Source organism: Hippocampus guttulatus, chromosome 4, assembly GCF_054856545.1.
Source record: "Hippocampus guttulatus isolate MCC_2025c chromosome 4, RoL_Hgut_1.0, whole genome shotgun sequence".
NCBI lineage: Eukaryota > Metazoa > Chordata > Actinopteri > Syngnathiformes > Syngnathidae > Hippocampus > Hippocampus guttulatus.
In genome coordinates, this window is record NC_141264.1 from 26,639,133 (window position 1) to 26,658,572 (window position 19,440).

The 19,440-nt window shown below is 52.4% G+C and overlaps 3 protein-coding genes across 4 annotated transcripts; all 3 read left to right on the forward strand.

Moving 5' to 3' along the window:
* Nucleotides 1–574: 574 nt before the first annotated feature.
* On the forward strand, nt 575–8,766 carry hyal4 (hyaluronidase 4). The gene is made up of 5 exons (XM_086110120.1): nt 575–1,256; nt 3,214–3,795; nt 4,522–4,929; nt 5,708–5,797; nt 7,474–8,766. The coding sequence occupies exons 1-5, from the start codon at nt 945–947 to the stop codon at nt 8,005–8,007; spliced, it is 1,926 nt and encodes a 641-aa protein (XP_085966246.1). The 5' UTR covers nt 575–944; the 3' UTR covers nt 8,008–8,766.
* Nucleotides 8,767–9,921: 1,155 nt separating this feature from the next.
* On the forward strand, nt 9,922–13,500 carry spam1 (sperm adhesion molecule 1). Its single transcript, XM_086109156.1, has 5 exons — nt 9,922–9,980; nt 10,550–10,737; nt 10,874–11,608; nt 12,367–12,456; nt 12,669–13,500. Exons 2-5 carry the CDS (start codon nt 10,564–10,566, stop codon nt 12,996–12,998), a joined length of 1,329 nt encoding a protein of 442 aa, XP_085965282.1. The 5' UTR covers nt 9,922–9,980; nt 10,550–10,563; the 3' UTR covers nt 12,999–13,500.
* Nucleotides 13,501–13,911: 411 nt separating this feature from the next.
* On the forward strand, nt 13,912–18,970 carry LOC147207015 (hyaluronidase sv-hya-like). Of its 2 annotated transcripts, none has more exons than XM_086108793.1 (6): nt 13,912–13,990; nt 14,684–14,850; nt 16,034–16,694; nt 17,663–17,932; nt 18,008–18,097; nt 18,238–18,970. In XM_086108793.1, the coding sequence occupies exons 3-6, from the start codon at nt 16,041–16,043 to the stop codon at nt 18,664–18,666; spliced, it is 1,443 nt and encodes a 480-aa protein (XP_085964919.1). In that variant the 5' UTR covers nt 13,912–13,990; nt 14,684–14,850; nt 16,034–16,040; the 3' UTR covers nt 18,667–18,970. The 2 variants fall into 2 exon arrangements, with proteins under 2 accessions (XP_085964919.1, XP_085964920.1); XM_086108794.1 differs by having other exon boundaries at nt 13,919–13,947.
* Nucleotides 18,971–19,440: the final 470 nt, after the last annotated feature.

Below are 19,440 nucleotides of genomic sequence, written 5' to 3' on the forward strand. Positions count from 1 at the left end.
CGTAAAGCCGGTGTACAAAAAAAACAAGTAATTCTATTCCCAGGGGTTGTCGGGGGCGGAATGTTTGTTTGGTGTCACCCAAAATAATAATAATAATAATAATTCTATTCCCAGGGGCGGGGGGGGCGGAAAGTTTGTTTGGTGTTACCCTAAAAAAAATAATAAAATAATAATAATAATAATAATATTTCTATTCCCTTGTGTGTGGGGGTGGGGGTCGGGGCGGAAAGTCTGTTTGGTGTCACCCCCCCCCCCAAAAAAGTAATTCTATTCACAGGGGTTGTCGGGGGCGGAAAGTTTGTTTGGTGTCACCCCCCCCCCCCCAAATAAGTAATTCTATTCTCAGGTGGGGGGGGGTTGTTTGGTGTCACCCAAAATAACAACAACAAAAAATATATATAATTCTATTCCCAGGGGTGGGGGTGGGGGGAGTTCCTTTGTAAAATGTGACTTTTGCGGGAGAAAAAAAATTATTTTGCAGCCTGATCATAGCGGGCAGATGCTTGTTGGGCTGGTATCTGTTGCGCTGCTATTTAATTTTTATGCCCCCCCCCAAAAAAAAGATAATAATCCTGCATTTTTCCCCACTTTAGAGGTAGCAGCTCATTCGTGCATTTCCAATCCAAACAGCAACTCGACCCAATGAACGCGAGTGCAGAGGCAGAACTCGGTCTCATCTGGAGCCCAACCGAAAGCCACATTTTTGGAATCGTCTCCAGAAGAGAACGTTTGATTCTGGCAGTCCACGCCAACGAAATCTTTCTTCTTTTTTTTTTCTTCTCAGCGCAGCAAAGAAACAACCTGGCCGAGAATTCCTCGTTGACCGTACCACCCACGGCGGCATGCAATCGAGCGCGCAAGCATGCCCGACACATTCGTCGTGTTTTCCAATAAGCAGTTTTGCGGAGGTCGGCCGACACGCTGCCTCCTGATGGGGGGGGAGTATGAACTGCAAACGCACGCGCCAAACAGTTTCCGTTCCCGTTTGGCTACAGATGACTGAGAGCTGTCCTCTCTCTTCTTCTTTTCTTTTTTTTTTTTTTTTGCCACCGTGTAGGAGTATCCCTCTCACCCCCCTCCCTCGGTGTAATCCCGACGCCGAGGCTCTCCTCCTCCTCCTTCCCTGCAGGCGGTATAAAAGGCCGGCACGGCGGTTCGGTCGCCCACCCAGGGGCAGGCAGGAGCGCACGTCGCAAGAGTGGAATGCGTTTGGGGCCCGAGATGACGAAGCGAGAGACCGGCCCCCTCGTCTACAGGTGAGCCACAATTTCCTGGAGGGGGGGGGGGGGGGGGGCGTTGCGTGTCTGTGTCTTTGCGGAGCGTTTTGTTGACCGCGTGGTTGAGTTCTGTCACGGCGCAACTGCGAGGGATGGGAACGTTCGCGCCAGGAATGTTGCCTCACACATTTTTGTGTTTGGAAATGTCCAAAGTGGCACTTTGGATTTTTTTTGAAAGGCGAGGCGAAGTTCAGGGCTGGGTGACGCATGGAGACGAAAGTCACATTGAGCGATTTTTGAGGCAAACTTGAGTGGCGCGGCAGCTGACGCTTCTTCCATCATCGGCTTGTCGTTCGTCGGCATGCAAAATCGAATGATTTGAACTCACTTTCGGTGCAGAGTCGCCCCCCCCCCCCCCTCCTTCCCATATTGCCAGTGGCGGTTTTGAGGTTCTTTGATGCCAAGACCCGCAGAATACCGTTTGGTGACATCGTGAGCGGAGGAGACAACAAAAAGATTTCCAACGCAAAGTTTGTTTGTAGCTATTTCTGTTCTGTAAAAATCAGTGGCAGAGCATCGGGCAGGGTTCACCAAAAAAAAAAAAAATCAGTTTCTAACCAAAAAGCAGAGAAAATGAGCTTTTTTAAAAATAAAAAAAATTTGTGTGGAGAGCAAGCAGAGCAGTGACTTTGACGCGAATATGTTCGGCATCTGCAGCGCTTCCAAGTACAAAACAACGTGAACGAGAGAAAACCGCTCGTGAAGTTTTCATGGACGAATCAAGAAAATTCCAAATTCAATCAACGGAAAACTTGTTGGATTTTGTTCTTCGTTGTACGATAATCCTTGAAGGAAAAGAGACATATTTTTACGATTCTATCAGGTTTCGGCACAAGAAGAGTTGCGCCACACTGTCGCTTTCCGAACGACTCGCATTTTGTGGAGCGAGCGCGACGCTTCCATGTGCCGCCGAGTGTCGGGGATCTCCGATCTCTCTCTCTCGCGAATTTTGCAGAAGTCGAGCGCCCCGTCGTGACGTTCCAAAACGCGCCCTCACTCATCCGTCTTTTGTTCACATTCCCCGGAATCGCGTGCATGACTTTGTGCCGATGATTGGTTTGGAGTCAGACAGCCGATTATCCCCCCCCCCTCTGAGAAAGCCACTGGCAAAGCGCGGCTGAAATACGCAACAGTTTCCAGCGGAGACAATCAGACGGCGTCTCTGTCGAAAGACAAGAAGCCGCAAGAACCGCAGGCGTCGACAAACGCTCGCTAATCACTTCCAGGCCGGCCCGGCGGTTGTTTGGGGTGGGGGGGGGGGGGGGGGGTTGCGCTCCCAGCGGCAGGATTCTTTTTCCCCTTTTGCCGCTATTACAACAAGGCGAAATGCAAACATGAGATTTGAAGGCCGGCTACTTCCTGCTGTTGTCGTCGTCGTCGGGTGTTCAATTGTTCTGAAAGCGACGCCGCCCGTCCTCGTAAGAACTTGCAAACGCAACTTTGGGAACGCTCACGTGCGGCATCTCGCGCGAGGCCGAGTCCGCCCCTCCACAAATTCGAGGACCTCACAGCGTTTGTTTACAGTCAGGATAAGTCGTCAAGCTAACGGCAGCGACAATCCTTCGTGCTATGCGTGACGGCGACTGCTGCCGAGAGGCCTCGTAAAACGTTTGCGTTTGAACGTCATTCGGGAGTGACTCTGCCCGCGGGACATTTTCACTGTGTGATTAAAATGCCCCGAAAGCCGTTTTCGGGATGACGTCCGAGCCGATCGAAATCCGTTGCCTCGAACGTATCCGTTGGGATCCAAGAATCGAAGTTGACGACCCGTCGAGATGAACGGGCGGAAGCGAGTTTACAAAAGCAGCGCGGCCAACTTTCAACGCGGTCGGGACGCGCCGATGGACGGTCGGCCGACGGTCAGCGTCGGTCCGTCGAGGTGAAAAGTTGCTCGGCGGTGCCGCCCGCGGTTGACTTTTTCTCCCGTCGCCCTCAGGACGATCGGCGGCCCCCGCAACTGAGCGCCAGCATGCCGGCGGGGCCGGCGGGCGCTCTCTCCTCCACGCGGCCGGCGGTCCCGCTCGCCCTGACCTTCTCGCGGCTGCTCCTGCTCCTGCACTCGGCCCTGGCCCAGAAGCCGGCCCGGCTGCCCCTGGTGGGCCGCAGGCCCTTCGTGGCCGCCTGGAACGCGCCGCTGGACGTGTGCCAAATCAAGTACAACGTCAGCGTCAACCCGGAGCCCCTGTTCCAAATCCACGGCAGCCCCCGCGCCAACTGGACGGGCCAGAACGTCACCATCTTCTACGCCAACCGGCTGGGCTACTACCCGCGCTACACGGCGCGGGGCGAGGCGCTGCACGGCGGCGTCCCGCAGAACGGCAGCCTGGACGCGCACCTGTTCAAGGCCTACCGGGACATCGCGCATTTCATCCCCGCCGAAGACTTCCGCGGCCTGGCCGTCATCGACTGGGAGTTCTGGCGGCCGCAGTGGAGCCGCAACTGGCACAAGAAGGACGTCTACCGGCGAAAGTCGCGGGAGCTGACCGCCGAGGCGTACCTGAACGTGACGGCGGCGCAGGTGAGGACGGCGCCTCGCCGACGACCGAGGCGCGACGGCGGCGCGCGTTTCCAAACGTAGGCCTGCGCCGCTCCGGCTTCGTTCGAGTCGCAGTTGATCGAAGGGCCCAACGTTACCGGAACACTAAGGGGGCGGCAACTAATCCGTGATTCACGGATGGATCGTTTACGAGCGTGGTTTCACTTCAAATTGTCCGAGCGGGACCGATCGATCCAATGAACGCATTCGCAAACAACTGCTTTGACTTTTGGAAAAATGAACATTTTTGTCGATTTTCTGACGGCGCAAAGCACTCGCCGATTAGATTAGCATTAGATTGAATATAACGTGCGCTTTGACGAGCGAGGGACACAAATTAAAACGGGTTTGTTTTTCTTCGGCGGATTCTTTGAATCATAAATGATTTTTTTTTTAACCAATATTTGAATAAATTATTCAAACCATCGTTAGTTTGCGGTCCTATTTTTTTTTTTCCGAGAAGGATTTTTCTATTTTGCGGACTGAAAGGCATTATACTCGAAGAATGAAGTTGAACTCCCATAATACAGTCGAACCCCAGCGCAAAAATGAAAAGAAAAAAAAAAAAAGTTTCGTTTGATCGGGCCCGATTTCCGATCGCGAGATCGGATCGGTACAACATAGTCCACCTGGACCCAAAACACTCAAGAAGCACTTGTGGACTCCCGTCAGTGAGAGGTGCCGTATAAATTTTATATATTTTTTGAGGTGGAGGAGCTGGCGCGGCGCCGCTTTGAGAAGAGCGCCCGGGCCTTCATGCAGCGCACGCTCCAGCTGGGCACGCGCCTGCGCCCCAACGGCCTGTGGGGCTTCTACCTCTACCCCGACTGCCACAATTACAACCTCCACGAGAGCGGCTACACCGGCCTGTGCCCGCTGATGGAGAGCCTGCGCAACGACGAGCTGCGCTGGCTGTGGAACAGCAGCACGGCGCTCTACCCGTCCATCACCATCCTCAAGTCGCACAGCAACAGCGCGGCCAACCTGCGCTTCGCCCGCCACCGCGTGCGGGAGGCGCTGCGCGTGGCCTCGCTCACCTCCAACGACTACGACCTCCCCACGTACGTCTACCTGAGGCTGGGATACCGCGACGGGCCGCTCACCTTCCTCACCACGGTAACGGCCGACGTGGGACGGGGGGGGGGGGGGGGGGGGCGCTCGACACAGTACATTTCAGACCGCGTGACTTGTTGGCTCGGAATGTCATGCTAATTTGCTACGTGCTAAATAGCCACAAGCTAAGCAGGCGATGAAAAGTCTCATTTCATTGAGCGATGCGCCAGTAAGAGGTTTGCTCACACGCTAACGCCGAGTCGGCAAGTTTGCATGGAAAAGTTTCCTTTCCGTGAGGCGGCGCGGTTCCGTCCAGTTCTCATCGGTTGATTTCCACCTTTTTGTGTCCGAAACAAATCAAGAGGGATATTCAATTAATTTGGGGCGCTCGCCCACATGCTAAGTGGCCAAATGCTGAACGTTCATTTAAAAGTATTATTGTAACGTGAGTGTACCCCCTTTTTGTAATCTTTTCAATACGGCACAAAGTCAAGTGGTTGACCTAAGAAGCGATTTTGTTATTCAAATGTGGAAGTTACGACGGACAACAAAGTGGCGTATTTACTCGTTTTCCCCAGTCGAGTATAAAAGGGAAAAAAACGCTGTGTTTGGGTCCCTAAAATGCCGCATTCCAGCCCATTGGACTGGAGCAGCGGTAGCAACGTGCTAAGTTGCTACATGGCTCTGTGCTCAGCCTGCATTCCATCAAACAATTACGTCGGTTCGGATATCTTTGATTCCGGTTCAGATATCTTTGATTCCCCTTCGAGATCAAATCAATGCTAGCTGGTTCAATCCGAAGTGACTCACGAATCGTGACTTTGCCGTGTCCTCCGCGCAGAAGGATCTCGTCCACACCATCGGCGAGAGCGCCGCTTTGGGAGCCGCCGGCTTCGTCATCTGGGGCGACCTCAACCTGACCATGTCGCGGGTGAGGACCGCGACTCCACTCGTACCCAAGATGCATTGCGCCCCCAAAAACATTTCATCCAATTGACGCAGTCTAGTAGTGCCTCCGAGTCAAATTTTATTCCCGAATAATCCAGTGATTTTCAACCAGTATACCCCGTCACATTACTGTGCCGTTAGAGATGATCCGATGTCAATTACTTTGACAATACAATACAATACATGCCGATTTATATAGCGCTTTCACAACAGCGGCAGCTGTAACAAAGCGCTTAACAAAACAGTTAACACAGAGTAAACAACAAATTCAATACCTCCTAATTGAAAGAAAATGTCTTTATAAATATATCCATGCCATAACATGTAAATACGAAAGGCATTGAACTTATGAGACTGCAATATGAAACAACTTTGACGTTATTTGTCCCCGATAGGCTACGAAACATCATGGTTAAGCAATTGGAGACCTCTTGGCTAAACTCGAGTTCAAACAACAACAATAATGATAAGAAGAAGAAGAAAGATTGTGAACCTACCTGACACTCACTTGTACTCACGTGTACTGTACATCAAAATGATATCTTGTGTAAGTTGAGGGTTTCGTTGTTTTTCAGTGGATGGCTCTTCTTTACGGATGACAGATGGAGAGATGGAATCATTTAATGCAGTTTATTAAAAAGGAGAAAGGAAAAAAAAACGTCCCCACCTCCGAACGGATGAACGAGAACACAACTCTCCTCATAACTAAAATCACTTCCTGCTTCCTTTACTTTAACAGCCAATCAGAAGCTATCAACATAAAAAAAAATGTCTAACCAATTATTAAACAACAGAATATAATTTAGGTATGCTTAACGTGAAATAATATGATGCTCAAACATGAAATGCTAATTAATAATGTAAGTTTACACTTGTCATTTTAACCCTTGCTAAAAAATCCTCAGTCCATAGCTTTAGTCGCCGTTATGTACTCGTATTTTGCGGTTGAGATTTCAATCGACCACACAGCTCTGATGTGAGAATAGAAATTATATACTACTCAAAAAATATCTATTTGGGGGTGGAAGGGCAGTTTATTTTGAATGCGTGAAAACGTACGCAAAGGGGTGTCCCTGAGCGTATTCTGTTTTCGGGGATACGCTGCCATCTAGTGGGCTTGACGTGACTTTTTTTTTCCATTGCAAGGTGGCTCCCAAGGGTTGAGAAGTATTTTTGATGATGTTTTAAAAGGCTGTCTTGATTTAGATGTCGTGTCTTCCTGCAGCGTCTGTCTCCTGCAACTGTTTTGGAAACCAGACAGCAGCCTCACGCCAACAACAATACTTTTGTCTCTCATCTTTTTTTCCTTTCTTTTGCACCCCCCCCCCTCAGACCCCCCCAAAAAAACAATAGTTCAGGGGAATTCCAGTCTGACATTTCATATGTTTCCATCGAGCGTCGCCAGACAATGCCTGGTGGCAAAAGCGCTTGTAACAGAAAACACAAAAATTTATGACATTTAATCCCAAATGGGGACATTGTTGAGTCTGTCCATCGGTTTGGTTTACGCTGGTCACCAGGCAATGGCAGGGCACTTATATACAAACAATGGTCGGTTTGCCAGCCCGATGTCAGCGTCGCCATTTGTGGAAAGCGCAAATTGCCTTTGCTTTGAATCGGGCCTGATGGATGTTGCTCCCGCTCGTGTTTTCCCCGCAGCACAACTGCAGCAAGGTGCGCTGGTTCCTGAGCCGCCGGCTGGGCCAGTACATCACCAACGTGACGCGGGCCGCCGAGTTCTGCAGCGACTTCCTGTGCCAGAACAACGGACGCTGCGTCCGCCGCAACCCGAGCGCGCGCCACTACCTCCACCTCGACGCCGCCACCTACAGCGTCCGCCCCGCGGCCGACGACAGAGGCTTCGTCGTCAGCGGGCACCACTCGCCCCAGGCCCTGAACGTGCTTGCGGAGCGCTTCCGTTGTCATTGCTACGAAGGTCACCTGGGGGAGCGCTGCGATAGCGCCAACGAGGTGCCGGAGGAGGTCGACGTCGACGATGAAGACGACGACGACGGCGGCGGCGACGAGGCGCGGCGGAGGAGCGAGTGGGAGGACGAGCAGGGTGGGCAGGCGGAAGAGGGACGCAGCCGGGCGCCGCCCGCCCTCGTCCACGCCGCTCTCGTGACGCTTTCGGCGCTCCTGTTGACCTTCTGGGAAACACTCGAGACGTTCGGATGCTTGTTAGCATGCTAACACTGACGCTACCATGCTCGCGTCCGCGGATCACAATGCAGCTCATAAGAATGTAATGACTGGAACGCAACCTTGCTCTCGAAACCAAAGTTCAGTTGCTAAATTTGCTCTTTGTAAACTGGAAGGGCTGCTAATCACAGGTGAGCGTGAATGACCGCTTGTGATTGCTCCATCTAGGACGCAAGTCCCAAAAGAAAAACGTTTACCCTAATACATCCGGAACACTTAGTTTTCAGTCAGTCGTTTCAGTTATGTTCCGCAATGGAATTTGAGAGTGGTGATTTTTGAAGCGGCGACGGGTCAATGGAAAAAAAACAAACAAACAACGAGCTGAGCCCACTGGCCTGCTACTGCTAACACAGCTCGCAGCGCTAACAAAGCACCAACCAGTGACAGTCTGTCAGGTTTTTGTACATCCGAAAACTTACTTGAGATTGCTTTGCTTCTATTACCCAGCATGAAGCTAACGCGTGTGTACGGTCAAAAATGTTAGCTTCTAGCACTAGTAGGTGCCGGTGATGCTACTAGTTAGCCCTTCTAAGCTAATGATTGTGTTGCCAAAAGAGCAACACCACAAAACGAGCGCTCTTGTATGACTAGCTTGTTCAGTCTAAAATAACGCTCATCATTTTTACAAAAGCTCTTATACTTGACATGATGTACCGATGCTCACGTGGGAGTCGAAACTTTTGGCCCCTGTCACTCGGTTTTATTAGCATAACCCAAAAATCGTGTCTATTATCAAAATCTCTTGACTAACTCGTGTGTTGTTTTTTTCTTTTCATTGAGAGGATTTGAACTAGCCAACGTGGCCAATTTCCTAGCCGCAATGTAGCTACGACAAACACTGAAGAGGACGTCGGCCACGGCACACAGCTCAGCTCAAGTCATGACTTGGCGCTTTTCTGCGGTTCTTCACTTCCTCGTCTTCAAAAGTTCAACCGGTGTATGTGAACGCGCCAGGATACCTCCGCCAAGGCCGACGAACCCTCCTGAATTAGACGGGCAACAAATCGTATGCCTCCGTAGGGGTGGAAAGTCGCCTTATTATTTTTGTCGTTGCCACAGAAGCAGTATCTGCACGGTATCGTTCTATTTTGTCAGAGTATCGAGATTCAAACATTGATTGCCATTGCTCCGTAGCTAGACGACCGATGAAAACACGACAGCAACGAATTCCGCTGGATGACGACAATTGCGATGAAAGAACAGAGTGACGGTCGCGGTGTTTTTCCTGTTCGTTTGTCTCGATATCAATCGTCTTCGTGTGATCTTCTTGGTATCGACAGATTCTGGCTTCAACTTGAACTTGAGAACTAAGAAATGTAAGCTCCTTGTTGGTGGTAGCAGATAGCGTCACACTGTGCTGTCTTGAGCTTCTTTGGAGCTTCTCGCAAGGGAGCGCAGCGACCGGTTATACCGATGAGTAGTCACCCAAGCGCTGAGCTTCGGGAAGGGACACGCTTGGAAGACCCCCCCCCCCCCCCACCCCTGAGCCAGCTGAATCGATGCTAGCTTGTGTTCCTCGCATGCTAGCAGCACGTCGCAAAAGCGTTTTCCAACATGTAGACCTTGGCTGTTTTTGTCTGAAACAGATTTTCATCTCACGTGGCGACTAATCAACCGCAACAAGTACTGTTTTGGTTTTTACGCGTACGTCATGATTGTAGAATCCAACATGAATGTAAATGCACTGCAAATAAACCATGTTACCTATTATACCATGATTGTTAAGTGTCCTCTCACGGAACGTGAATCATAAGAGAAGCCAGCCTGGGGATTTTTTTTTTTTTTTGGGCGGGTGGTTGGGGGGGGGGTGCGATTGGAGAAAAGAGGAAGATGCGATAGACCAACACCAGATGCATGATCACTGATAAAGAAATGGTTGCACAGTTGGCTTACGTGCGTGTCATTTCTCAGGAGAAGTAGCAGATAGGAACTTTGCACTTGACTGACGCGGGGAAGAGAGGCAGGTACGAATGTCCTTTTCCACCATTTTAACAAATAATTTCCTTTTATACTGACAGAAGATGGCATCAGAAGCCCTTCGGCATTTCTACTAGCACCGGGTCCGTTCCAGACTCAGACGAATGCAAATATTTATACCGAAGAAGGACTTGTGAATCCAAGGGGCTCCACTCGTCAGGATCTCTGGTCGGTTACTGTTGAATGCGCCAGGCCAGTGAGTGGACTGAGACGATCGGCTACCTGAGTCTGCTGCGTGTGTGGTGACTGTCTGTCTACTGTCTAGTCAGGGAACCGAAAGAACCAGTCTGCTGAGATAGGCTTGTAGACTTGAGCGAGCAGACTTACCGGAAGCACCCGCAGACTCAAATAGTTCAGTTGTACCGTCTCACCGACTCGAGACTCACAGAACCACCGTGGACTCGGACGATTGGGTCGTATGGGTTCACTTACTCGTCTTAGCAGACAGGAGACAACCGCAGACTCGGATATCTCGCCGACTGGAGTTCCACGATTCACTTGCTAAGTGATTTGAGATGATTTGCGGCCGAGTAAAAATGTTGTCTTCTCCTCTTAGTCCCGAGCATCGCAATGTTCCTGCACCTTCTGCCTTGCGTGATCATGAGTCTCATCATCCCAGCGGCTTCCACGCCGCCGCCCACCGAGCCGCCCCTGATTCCCAAACACCCCTTCGTCGCCGTGTGGAACGCCCGCACTGAGCAGTGCCGGCATCTGGACATCCCACTGGACACGGCGGCCTTCCAGGTGCTGATGAATTTCTGGTCCACGACAACAATAGTCACGTTTGCCCTTTTAGCAATTCCCCTTCAGTTCTCATTTCTACAGACGTTGCGTTGTCTATCTGCTTCACCAAGCTCCGTTCGGTCATCACTTCTTCCAGGCGGTGACCACGCCGGCCTCGGTTCCGGGCCAGTTCCTGACCATCTTCTATGAGGACCGGCTGGGCCTCTACCCCAAGATCGACCCCGTCAGCCGGACGCGGCGTGAGGGTGGCGTCCCTCAAAATGGCAACCTGACAGCACACCTGCTCAAGGCCAGGCATCAAATTGACCACTACATAGCCGAGGACGAATCCCCCGGCCTGGCCGTCATAGACTGGGAGTCCTGGCGCCCCCTGTGGGCCCAGAACTGGGGGTCCAAGCGGATCTACCAAAAGCTGTCCATGGCCAACGCCTTGCAAGCCTCCCCGTTCTTGTCCCTGAACGAGATCTCCCAGCTGGCTGTGGATCAGTTCCAGAGGGCTGGGCGGAGCTTCATGGAGAGAACCATTCAGCTCGGAGTTAGGGAGCGTCCGAGCCGCCGTTGGGGGTTCTACTTATTGCCCTACTGCTACAACTACAACTGGGACAGGCCAGGTTACACGGGCCGGTGCTCTGCCAAGGCCCGCGAGCAGAATCGGGAGCTGACGTGGCTCTGGGAGCACAGTACCGCCCTCTTCCCATCCGTCTACCTGCACCCCGCCCTGAGGAACTCCCCCCAGGCGGCGCTCTATGCGCGCTACCGCGTCCGCGAGGCCCTGAGGGTGGCTGCGCTGTCCAAACGGCAGTACGCCACGCCCATCTACGTCTACTCCAGACCCCTGTATCGAGGGCAGAACAGGATTTTTGAGACCACGGTGAGTCCTGCTGCTCGAGCCCCTGTATACTGCCTGTCAAGGCTGCCTTTTTCTTCCCCAAAGTACCGGTTCTGGTCAAAGGTGGACTTTCAGGCTTGCGGGGTCGTATCTGCAGCCCTAGTGACAGAGTTTCTGCCCGTCAAAGCCAGCTAGCTCTTCATGGCACCGCTTTCTGCTGCCCCCTTTCCAGTAGCTGGCTTCCTCTCGTCTGATACGACTGCCTAAGCCCCAAAATTTACAGACTCTTTTCCTGTCTCGCGGGGGTATCATCAGAAGTGGGTGATGGGTTTTCAACCACACCCGTGGCAGAAATAAAGAGGTATTGTATTGTATCGTACATGGGCCGGGTGGTACAGTGGTTAGCACGTCAAACTCACAGTGGATCCCGACTCCGGCCTCCCTGTGTGGGTTTTCTCCGGGTACTCCGGTTTCCTCCCGGATTCCCAAAACATGCATGAACACTCCAAATTGTCCCTCGGTGTGAGTGTGAGCGTGGATGGTTGTCCGTCTTTGTGTGCCCTGCGATTGGCTGGCAACCGGTTCAAGGTGTCCCCCGCCTACTGCCCGAAGACAGCTGGGATAGGCTCCGGCACGCCCCGAGACCCTCCTGAGGATGAAGCAGATCAGAAAATGGATGGATGGATGGATGGATGGATGGTATTGCGCATTGCGACATTGTGTGAAGTTTAACGCTCACAATTCACTTTTCCCACACTGTCCGAATCCCAAAAATGAATCGGTGTGACTTGACTTTCCAGGCGGATCTGGTGAGCACAGTGGGCGAGTCGGCTGCCCTGGGGGCCGCCGGCGTGGTCATGTGGGGCGGGAGCGGAGACTACAAGGACAAGGTAACCATCGCTACGAGCAGTCAAACGCAGAGCCCTGCCAGGAATCGGCAAACCGTGGCGTGGCGTTGGCTGTTCTTCTTCTTGTTGTAGAAGAAAATGCTCCAGATGACACAAACTTGCCAGACTGTGTTCTCAGTTAACCGAAAACGACCAAGGGAGTCCGTCTCTGTGCCTTTCTGTGACTCTTCCAGTTCTCTCTGTATGTCTTTCAGGCCTCCTGCCAGTCGCTGTCCGACTACCTGACATCCACGCTCAACCCGTACCTCGCCAACGTGACGGCGGCGGCCATGTTGTGCAGCCGGGCCTTATGCCAGGGGCGCGGCCGCTGCGTCCGACAGAGCTACAACTCGTCCGTCTACCTCCACCTGGACGCCGCCCGCTTCAGCATCCTGCGAGCTGATGGCAAGTACGTGGCCGTGGGCATCCCGTCCACCGAAAACTTGGACGCCTGGATCGACAACTTCACGTGTCAGTGCTACGCCGGGCGAGAGTGCGAGCCGCGACTCGCACCGCCCGCTGGCATCCAGGTCATCGGGGTGTGAGGCGACCCAGGGGCGCCCCCTCCCTGGCGGCCGGAGGAATTCAAACAGGAACGCACAGTGTGGTCACCTCGATTACGAGTAGCCCCGACTTTAAAACAATTTTTTTTTTTGCTTAGACGTGATGTCATTCATGAAGCCGCGCCTCTTAAGGCACAGAATTAACAGAGATAACCAAGTGAATTGAAGAGCTTCATTTCGATCCATCTCGGGGCATTTTGGTGCTCGGGAACTACATCGAAGTGAGTTGAGGCGTTTCATTTCGACAAACGCAATGCTTTGTGACCTTTTTGTGGCGTTCATTTTTGAGGGGATGTCAATCACTTCAAGATATTCGTGATTGGCAGCTTCACTCCAAGTCACTCCAAGTCATGAAAGCAATTCTTACCTGATGTTCAAATCTGTGTTCCTTTTAAACACGTAAATAGTCTTTCCATTTTCCGTCGTGGCTTTGCTTTGACCTCAGTCGATATTTCAGCTTCAATAAAAATCTTGCAAACGGCAATCCAGGCGTGAGTTTGTCCATTTTTCTTTGCTGCGCCCCCAAACTATGACCAAAACTCGTCCTTGGCAATTTCGTATTGTCCAACATGCTCGAAATTTGGTTGCAAACAAAACAATCCCGCAGCAGATTTGTCTTTGACGGACGCCTGCCATGGTGCCCAAATTAATGACCGCCGTTCTTTCCACCAATCGCGTGGCAGCAATCAGGCCGCATCAGCCAATCAGCGGGACCCACCTGCTCCCAATCTGGAAACTCACACAAATCTCCACCGGAGAGGAAAACATCCATGAAAAAGAAAAAAGGTTTAAAAGTCAGACAATGGATGTCTCTTTGTGATGTCACAAGGCTTCTTTAGCATCACGCAGACTTTTGAAGTGTTTTTGACTGCAAAGCGCCGAGCGACCGCCCCCAAGTCGCCAGTCGGTCAGTCGCCACAAGCGAGCCGAGGTGAGCCACCTTCTTGCGGCCCGCCGAGTTTGATTTCCCGAAGGTAGGACGACGTATGGCCGATGACGATGAGGGCTGATGCTAGGTCCGTTCGTCTCGGATTTAAGGTCCTCCAAATGGCCGATTCAGCTCATCGCATCGTCTGAAAGCCAATTTGAGTTGAGAATGCATCCTTGGTGACGAGTTGAGGCCGCCTAAAATCCGTTGAGACTTTTTATTTTCGGGGAGCATGTCCATCTCAACATGCATACCAAATTTTGGAAAATGGCTTTGAGCGCGGAACTTGCTAGCTTCAAAGCATCATTCTCGGCGGAGGGAGTCACTAGAACAAAAAAGGAAAACGCTTAATTTTTTTCCAAACAATCGGTTAATTGTTTCGAAAGGCTGAGCTTTTTAGCTTCATTTAATAACAGCTGAAAAAAATGACAACTATTTAATGATGTAATATTGAAGTTGAAGTTGAATGAATGACCTGGTCCATTGAAATATCAAATGTGGCCCCCCAAGCACAAGTTTGTAGGAGGTCCCCAAAATGGAAGGATCATTTTTTTTTTCCTCCCCAAAAAGCACATAAAAAATATTTTAAAGAACTCTTTGGGGAAGTGTACCCCTTTGCGGGTACAAGACTTTGCCGCCATGTTTCTCCTGGTGACTGCCGATTCCCGGTGGACTTCCTGTTCCCCGGCGCGATTGACCAAATTTGCCATTTCCCAACATTCCTTACGTGTCCAAACAGACGCGCGCGTGTGGCCGCGGAGGATCGTCTTCCTCCTCCCTCATCAAGGCCGGGCGGGCGGGGAGCTCGACGGGGTTTTTGGAGAACGTCGAGGACATCTCGGCAATTGTCTCTACGCAGGCGCCCGCCGAGGACTTTCCAGAGATTCCCCGAGAGACGAACGGCAGGTGGGTGGTGGCGTGCAGACCGGTTACTAAATTGGACCGAGGATCGAGGCGGCTCGCTGAACCGCTCCGGTGACGGGTCCCTCCGATGACCTCGTAAACATAAACGTGCCGTACAGCAGCGGTCGGGAACCTTTTTGACCGAGAGGGCCATGGAAGCAAAATATTTGGAAATGTATTTGAGTGAGAGCCATATCATGTACTAAGTTTTAAAAGTGAATTCAACAAAATAAGCCTCTGAATGTATCCTTTGAAATAACTATCGACTGTTTCGTCGCAAATTAGACACACCGCAGAACCTGTTCTCTCCACAAAGGCGAATTCTTAGGTCCATTTGTCCTGAAGTCGTGCCGCCAACAGGACATGAGCAGTGAAATCTTTTTTTATTTTTTTTAATAACTTCATCACAAAAATGTCTTCCAAGCGCAGAAAAAAAAATTGGACTGGAGTTTCATTTGGACTCAATTAAGATTTATTGTGATGTCATCAACATGCGACAAGCTTATTTTAAACCTTATATCTTTAAAAAAAAAAAAAAAAGTGCAGCGCATATTGACAACTTTGGGGTCCAAAGCCACTAGAGCGTTTATCGGAAAAAAAAGCGATGATGATGCAAGGCGACGTGTGTGGTTTTAGTTTGGCAACGCACATGAAAAGATTTCTACATCCTCATTAATGGTGCCATAGAAATCAGAAAAACAGCCGGAGGCGAAAAGGAAGCCAAGTACGTCTTTGTCAGCATGAGATGTTCTGACATGTACGCGCGCCAAAGTGCTGTCTCACGACACATTCGCACGGGTAATTTGAAGTTTGGTTGTCACCCCCCCCCCCCCCCCACCCCACCCCACCCACCACTGCAGGGTAGAAAATGGCTACCATGTTAGTTAATATACCGGTAGTTTCATTTTTCGTACTCCGCAAAACGCTCATGAGTTGTAGCTCAACACGTTTCTTTGGAACAAGAATAACAGCCCAAAAAAAAAAAAAGTAAAAGTTGGAAAAAGTCAACGTTGCCACCAAAAAGTTCTCCGGCGGCAGTTTTCCCCAACTCGCGTGAACAGAGGGCCAAAACTGTTGGGCTTCAGTCTAAAAAATCCCAAAGTGTCGAACCTTGAGTGGTCGGACAACCTTCCAGAAGTAAAGCTCGACTATTCATTGATTTCTTCTTTTTTTTGTGGGCGCGCAGCTTGACAATGAAGCAAGCCGTAGCCCGTCTGGTCACGGCGCTGCTGTTCCTGGGCCCGGGATGCGGCCAGGCTCCGCCGTGGACGTCGGCGCCCATCGAGCCCAAGCGCCCGTTCCTGTTCACGTGGAACGCGCCCACGGAGTTGTGCCAGAGCCGCTTCGGCCTGCCCCTCGACCTGTCGCAATTCCACCTGGTGAGCAGCACGCTGCGGACGGCCACCGACCAGCCCGTCAGCATCTTCTACACCGACCGCTTCGGGATCGTCCCCTACGTGGACGAGGACACGGGCGAGTTTGTGGACGAGGGCCTGCCCCAGCTGGTGGACCTCGGGGAGCACCGGGAGCTGGCCCAGGACGACATCGAGTTCTACATCCCCGCCGACCGGCCGGGCCTGGCCGTGCTGGACCTGGAGGAGTGGCGCCCGCAGTGGATCCGCAACTGGGGCAGCAAGGACGTCTACCGGCAGCTCTCGGTGGAGAGGGTGAAGGCCAGGAACGCCGGCTTGTCGGACGACGAGGCGGAGGAGCGGGCCAAGATGCTCTTTGAGCGCGCCGCCAAACGCTACTTCCTGCGCTCGTTGCTCATCGGGAAGCGCTTGAGGCCCAAACGGCTGTGGGGCTACTACCTCTACCCCGACTGTTACAACTATGATTACAACCAGGTAAGCTTGCATTCATCCATTTTCCGCCGCTTATCCGGGGTCGGGTCGCCGGGGGCAGCAGCTTTTAGGAGGGAAGCCCAGACTTCCCTCTCCCCGGCCACTTCTTCCCGGCGGATCCCGAGGCCTTCCCGGGCCAGCTGGCTGACATAGTCGCTCCAGCGTGTCCTGGGTTGACCCCGGGGTCTCCTGCTTGTGGGACGTTCCTGGAACACCTCACCAGGGAGGCGCCCGGGAGGCATCCGAATCAGATGCCCGAGCCACCTCATCTGGCTCCTCTCGATGCGAAGCAGCCCAAAGGATTTAATTGAAAATGTGGAAAGATTTTTTTGGGGGTTGTTTTTACGAAACCCTTTTATAATGTTTGCAAACCCCCCCGGATTTGACGATTAAACGAGTGAGCGGGAGAAATGGAGTGCATGTTGTTCGGGGAAGGTGGCAGAGTAGCCACTTGGAAAGGCCTGAGAAGCAGACCTCCCATCAGTTTTGCGCAAGGCGTTTGCTCGCAGGTTTGTTTTTTTTAATATACAAAAAGCGCTTGCACAAAAGGCAAGGGAGGAAAAATAAGAACCGCGAAGACAAACAAAAACGATGCAGCAAATACACGCAAGCGAAAGCCAAATCACAAAACAAAAACCATACTTACAAAACCATTGGTCCCGAGACTTCAAAAGTGAAACACGACGAGGTCTCTAGCAAAGTAGTCTATGAGCAAGGAAGCAGCAAGGCAAAGGCGATACTCCGACAACAGGCGCACAGCAGACGGGTCCTTAAATACAGAGTCTACTAATCATAGATTGGCAGCAGGTGTGCACAGAAGTCCGCTCATGCCACCTGCTGGCCAGACCGAAAACACAACCGTGACATCGGTGTGGTTCAGTAGCAACTTCAGCAGGCCGGGTTCTCGATTTCCCAGCCTCGGTCGATTCCCGCGGGAAGAATCGCCCTGAATTTTGCAACCTTCCGAGCAGGACATGAACACGTTCACCGGCCGCTGTCCCGACATCGAGAAGCGGCGCAACGACGAGCTCTCCTGGCTCTGGAACGAGTCCACTGCCCTTTACCCGTCCATCTACCTGGAAGTTGCGCTGCGGGACTCCGCCCAAGCGCGACTCTTCGCGCGCCATCGCCTGCTTGAAGCCGCCAGGGTGTCGCGGCTCGCAAACGGCTCGTACGCCATCCCCGTCTACGCCTACGTCCGGCCCGTTTACAAGGACAGCAAGGACCAATACATGTCGGAGGTGAGGGTGTCGCAAAAAAAAGGACGCCTCGCCGGGTGCCCCCCCCCCCTCCCCTCATTGGGCCTTTTGTTTCAGATGGACCTGGTCAGCACCGTCGGCGAGGCGGCCGCCCTCGGCGCCGCCGGCGTCATTTCTTGGGGAGACATGGATGTCGCCGACAGCGAGGTACAAAGTGGCCGGATCTCGCGCGCGTTCTCGGTTGAGAACGAGACTCGGGCCGCCAAGTTTCATGACGGATCAAAGAAATGCGAGATTTGGGCTGTGTAGTGTGATTTCAGCCGGACTTTGACGCCGTCTTCCCGCAGGACTCGTGTTTCGATGCTCGGCGCCACCTGGAGGATGTGATGAACCCGTACATCCTCAACGTCTCCGCGGCGAGCGAGATGTGCAGCGCCGCGCTGTGCCAGAGCCGCGGCCGCTGCGTTCGCAAGCGCTGGGACGACGACGTCTACCTCCACCTGGACCCGCGCCGCCACCGCATCCGACGCCGCCGCCGCGGCGGCCCGCTCGAGGTGATCGGCGGCGGCCCGTCCCAGGACGACGTGGACCGGTTCGACCGCCACTTTGACTGCATGTGCTACGACCAGCGGCCGTGCCGCTCGACCGAGGACGTGAATGCCGTCCCGGGCGACCGCTACGCCAAGATGAGGTCGAGCGGGCGTCGCCTGCCCGCGGGGCCGCACCTGCTCCTGATGACCGCCGCTACGGGTCTCCTCCGAAACGCGGAGCGCTAGCGATGAGGCTACCGTTTTTTTTTTTCTGTGCCGCGCCGCTTTGCCGCCGTTCACCTCTTCTTGCATCTCAAGCTGTTGACATGGCCGCATTCCTCCCATCTTGACACTCGCATATTAACTTGTCCGGTAGTGCCGCTATTTGATAATTCCAAATTTGTGTGAGCAATATTTATCTGTGGTTCTTATTTATGGTCCCAAGTACAGTATCACTTTGATGGATCGTGCTTGTAGTAACCCCCTGTTGGGAGAAAATGGAAGTGCGGCGATGTTCTGCCCAAAATAAATTCCTCTAATGGGTAATAAAGTTCCTTCTAGTGCGTGTGTGTGCGTGTGTATAACGGCATTTGACCCCACGAGGCTCTCGGGCGTGCTGGAGCTCATCCCAGCCGTCAAAGGGCGTTAGACTGGGGACACCCTGAACCGGTCACCAGACAATCGCAGGGCACATCGATTGGCAAACCTTCCAATCACACCTCGGTACAATTTCGAGCACTGGTGTCAAAGCCTGCGGGCCAGATTTGGCCCGCCACATCGTTTTATGTGGCCCGCCAAGGCAAACCGCGTGAAAAAAATTGCACTAGCTTAGCTCAAATGTATAATAAATTTTTAAAAAAATCTTCTCCCGTTTATACTCCAACAATTGAGCGAACGAAGTCACAACGGCCCCGTTTTTGTGCGAGAGGGAACGTGAGCTTTGGCTAAACGCGAAACGGACTTTCTGTTAAGTCTCCAAGAGCGTCTCCAACGGTGGAGCGATCAAAAGCAGCTCACGTC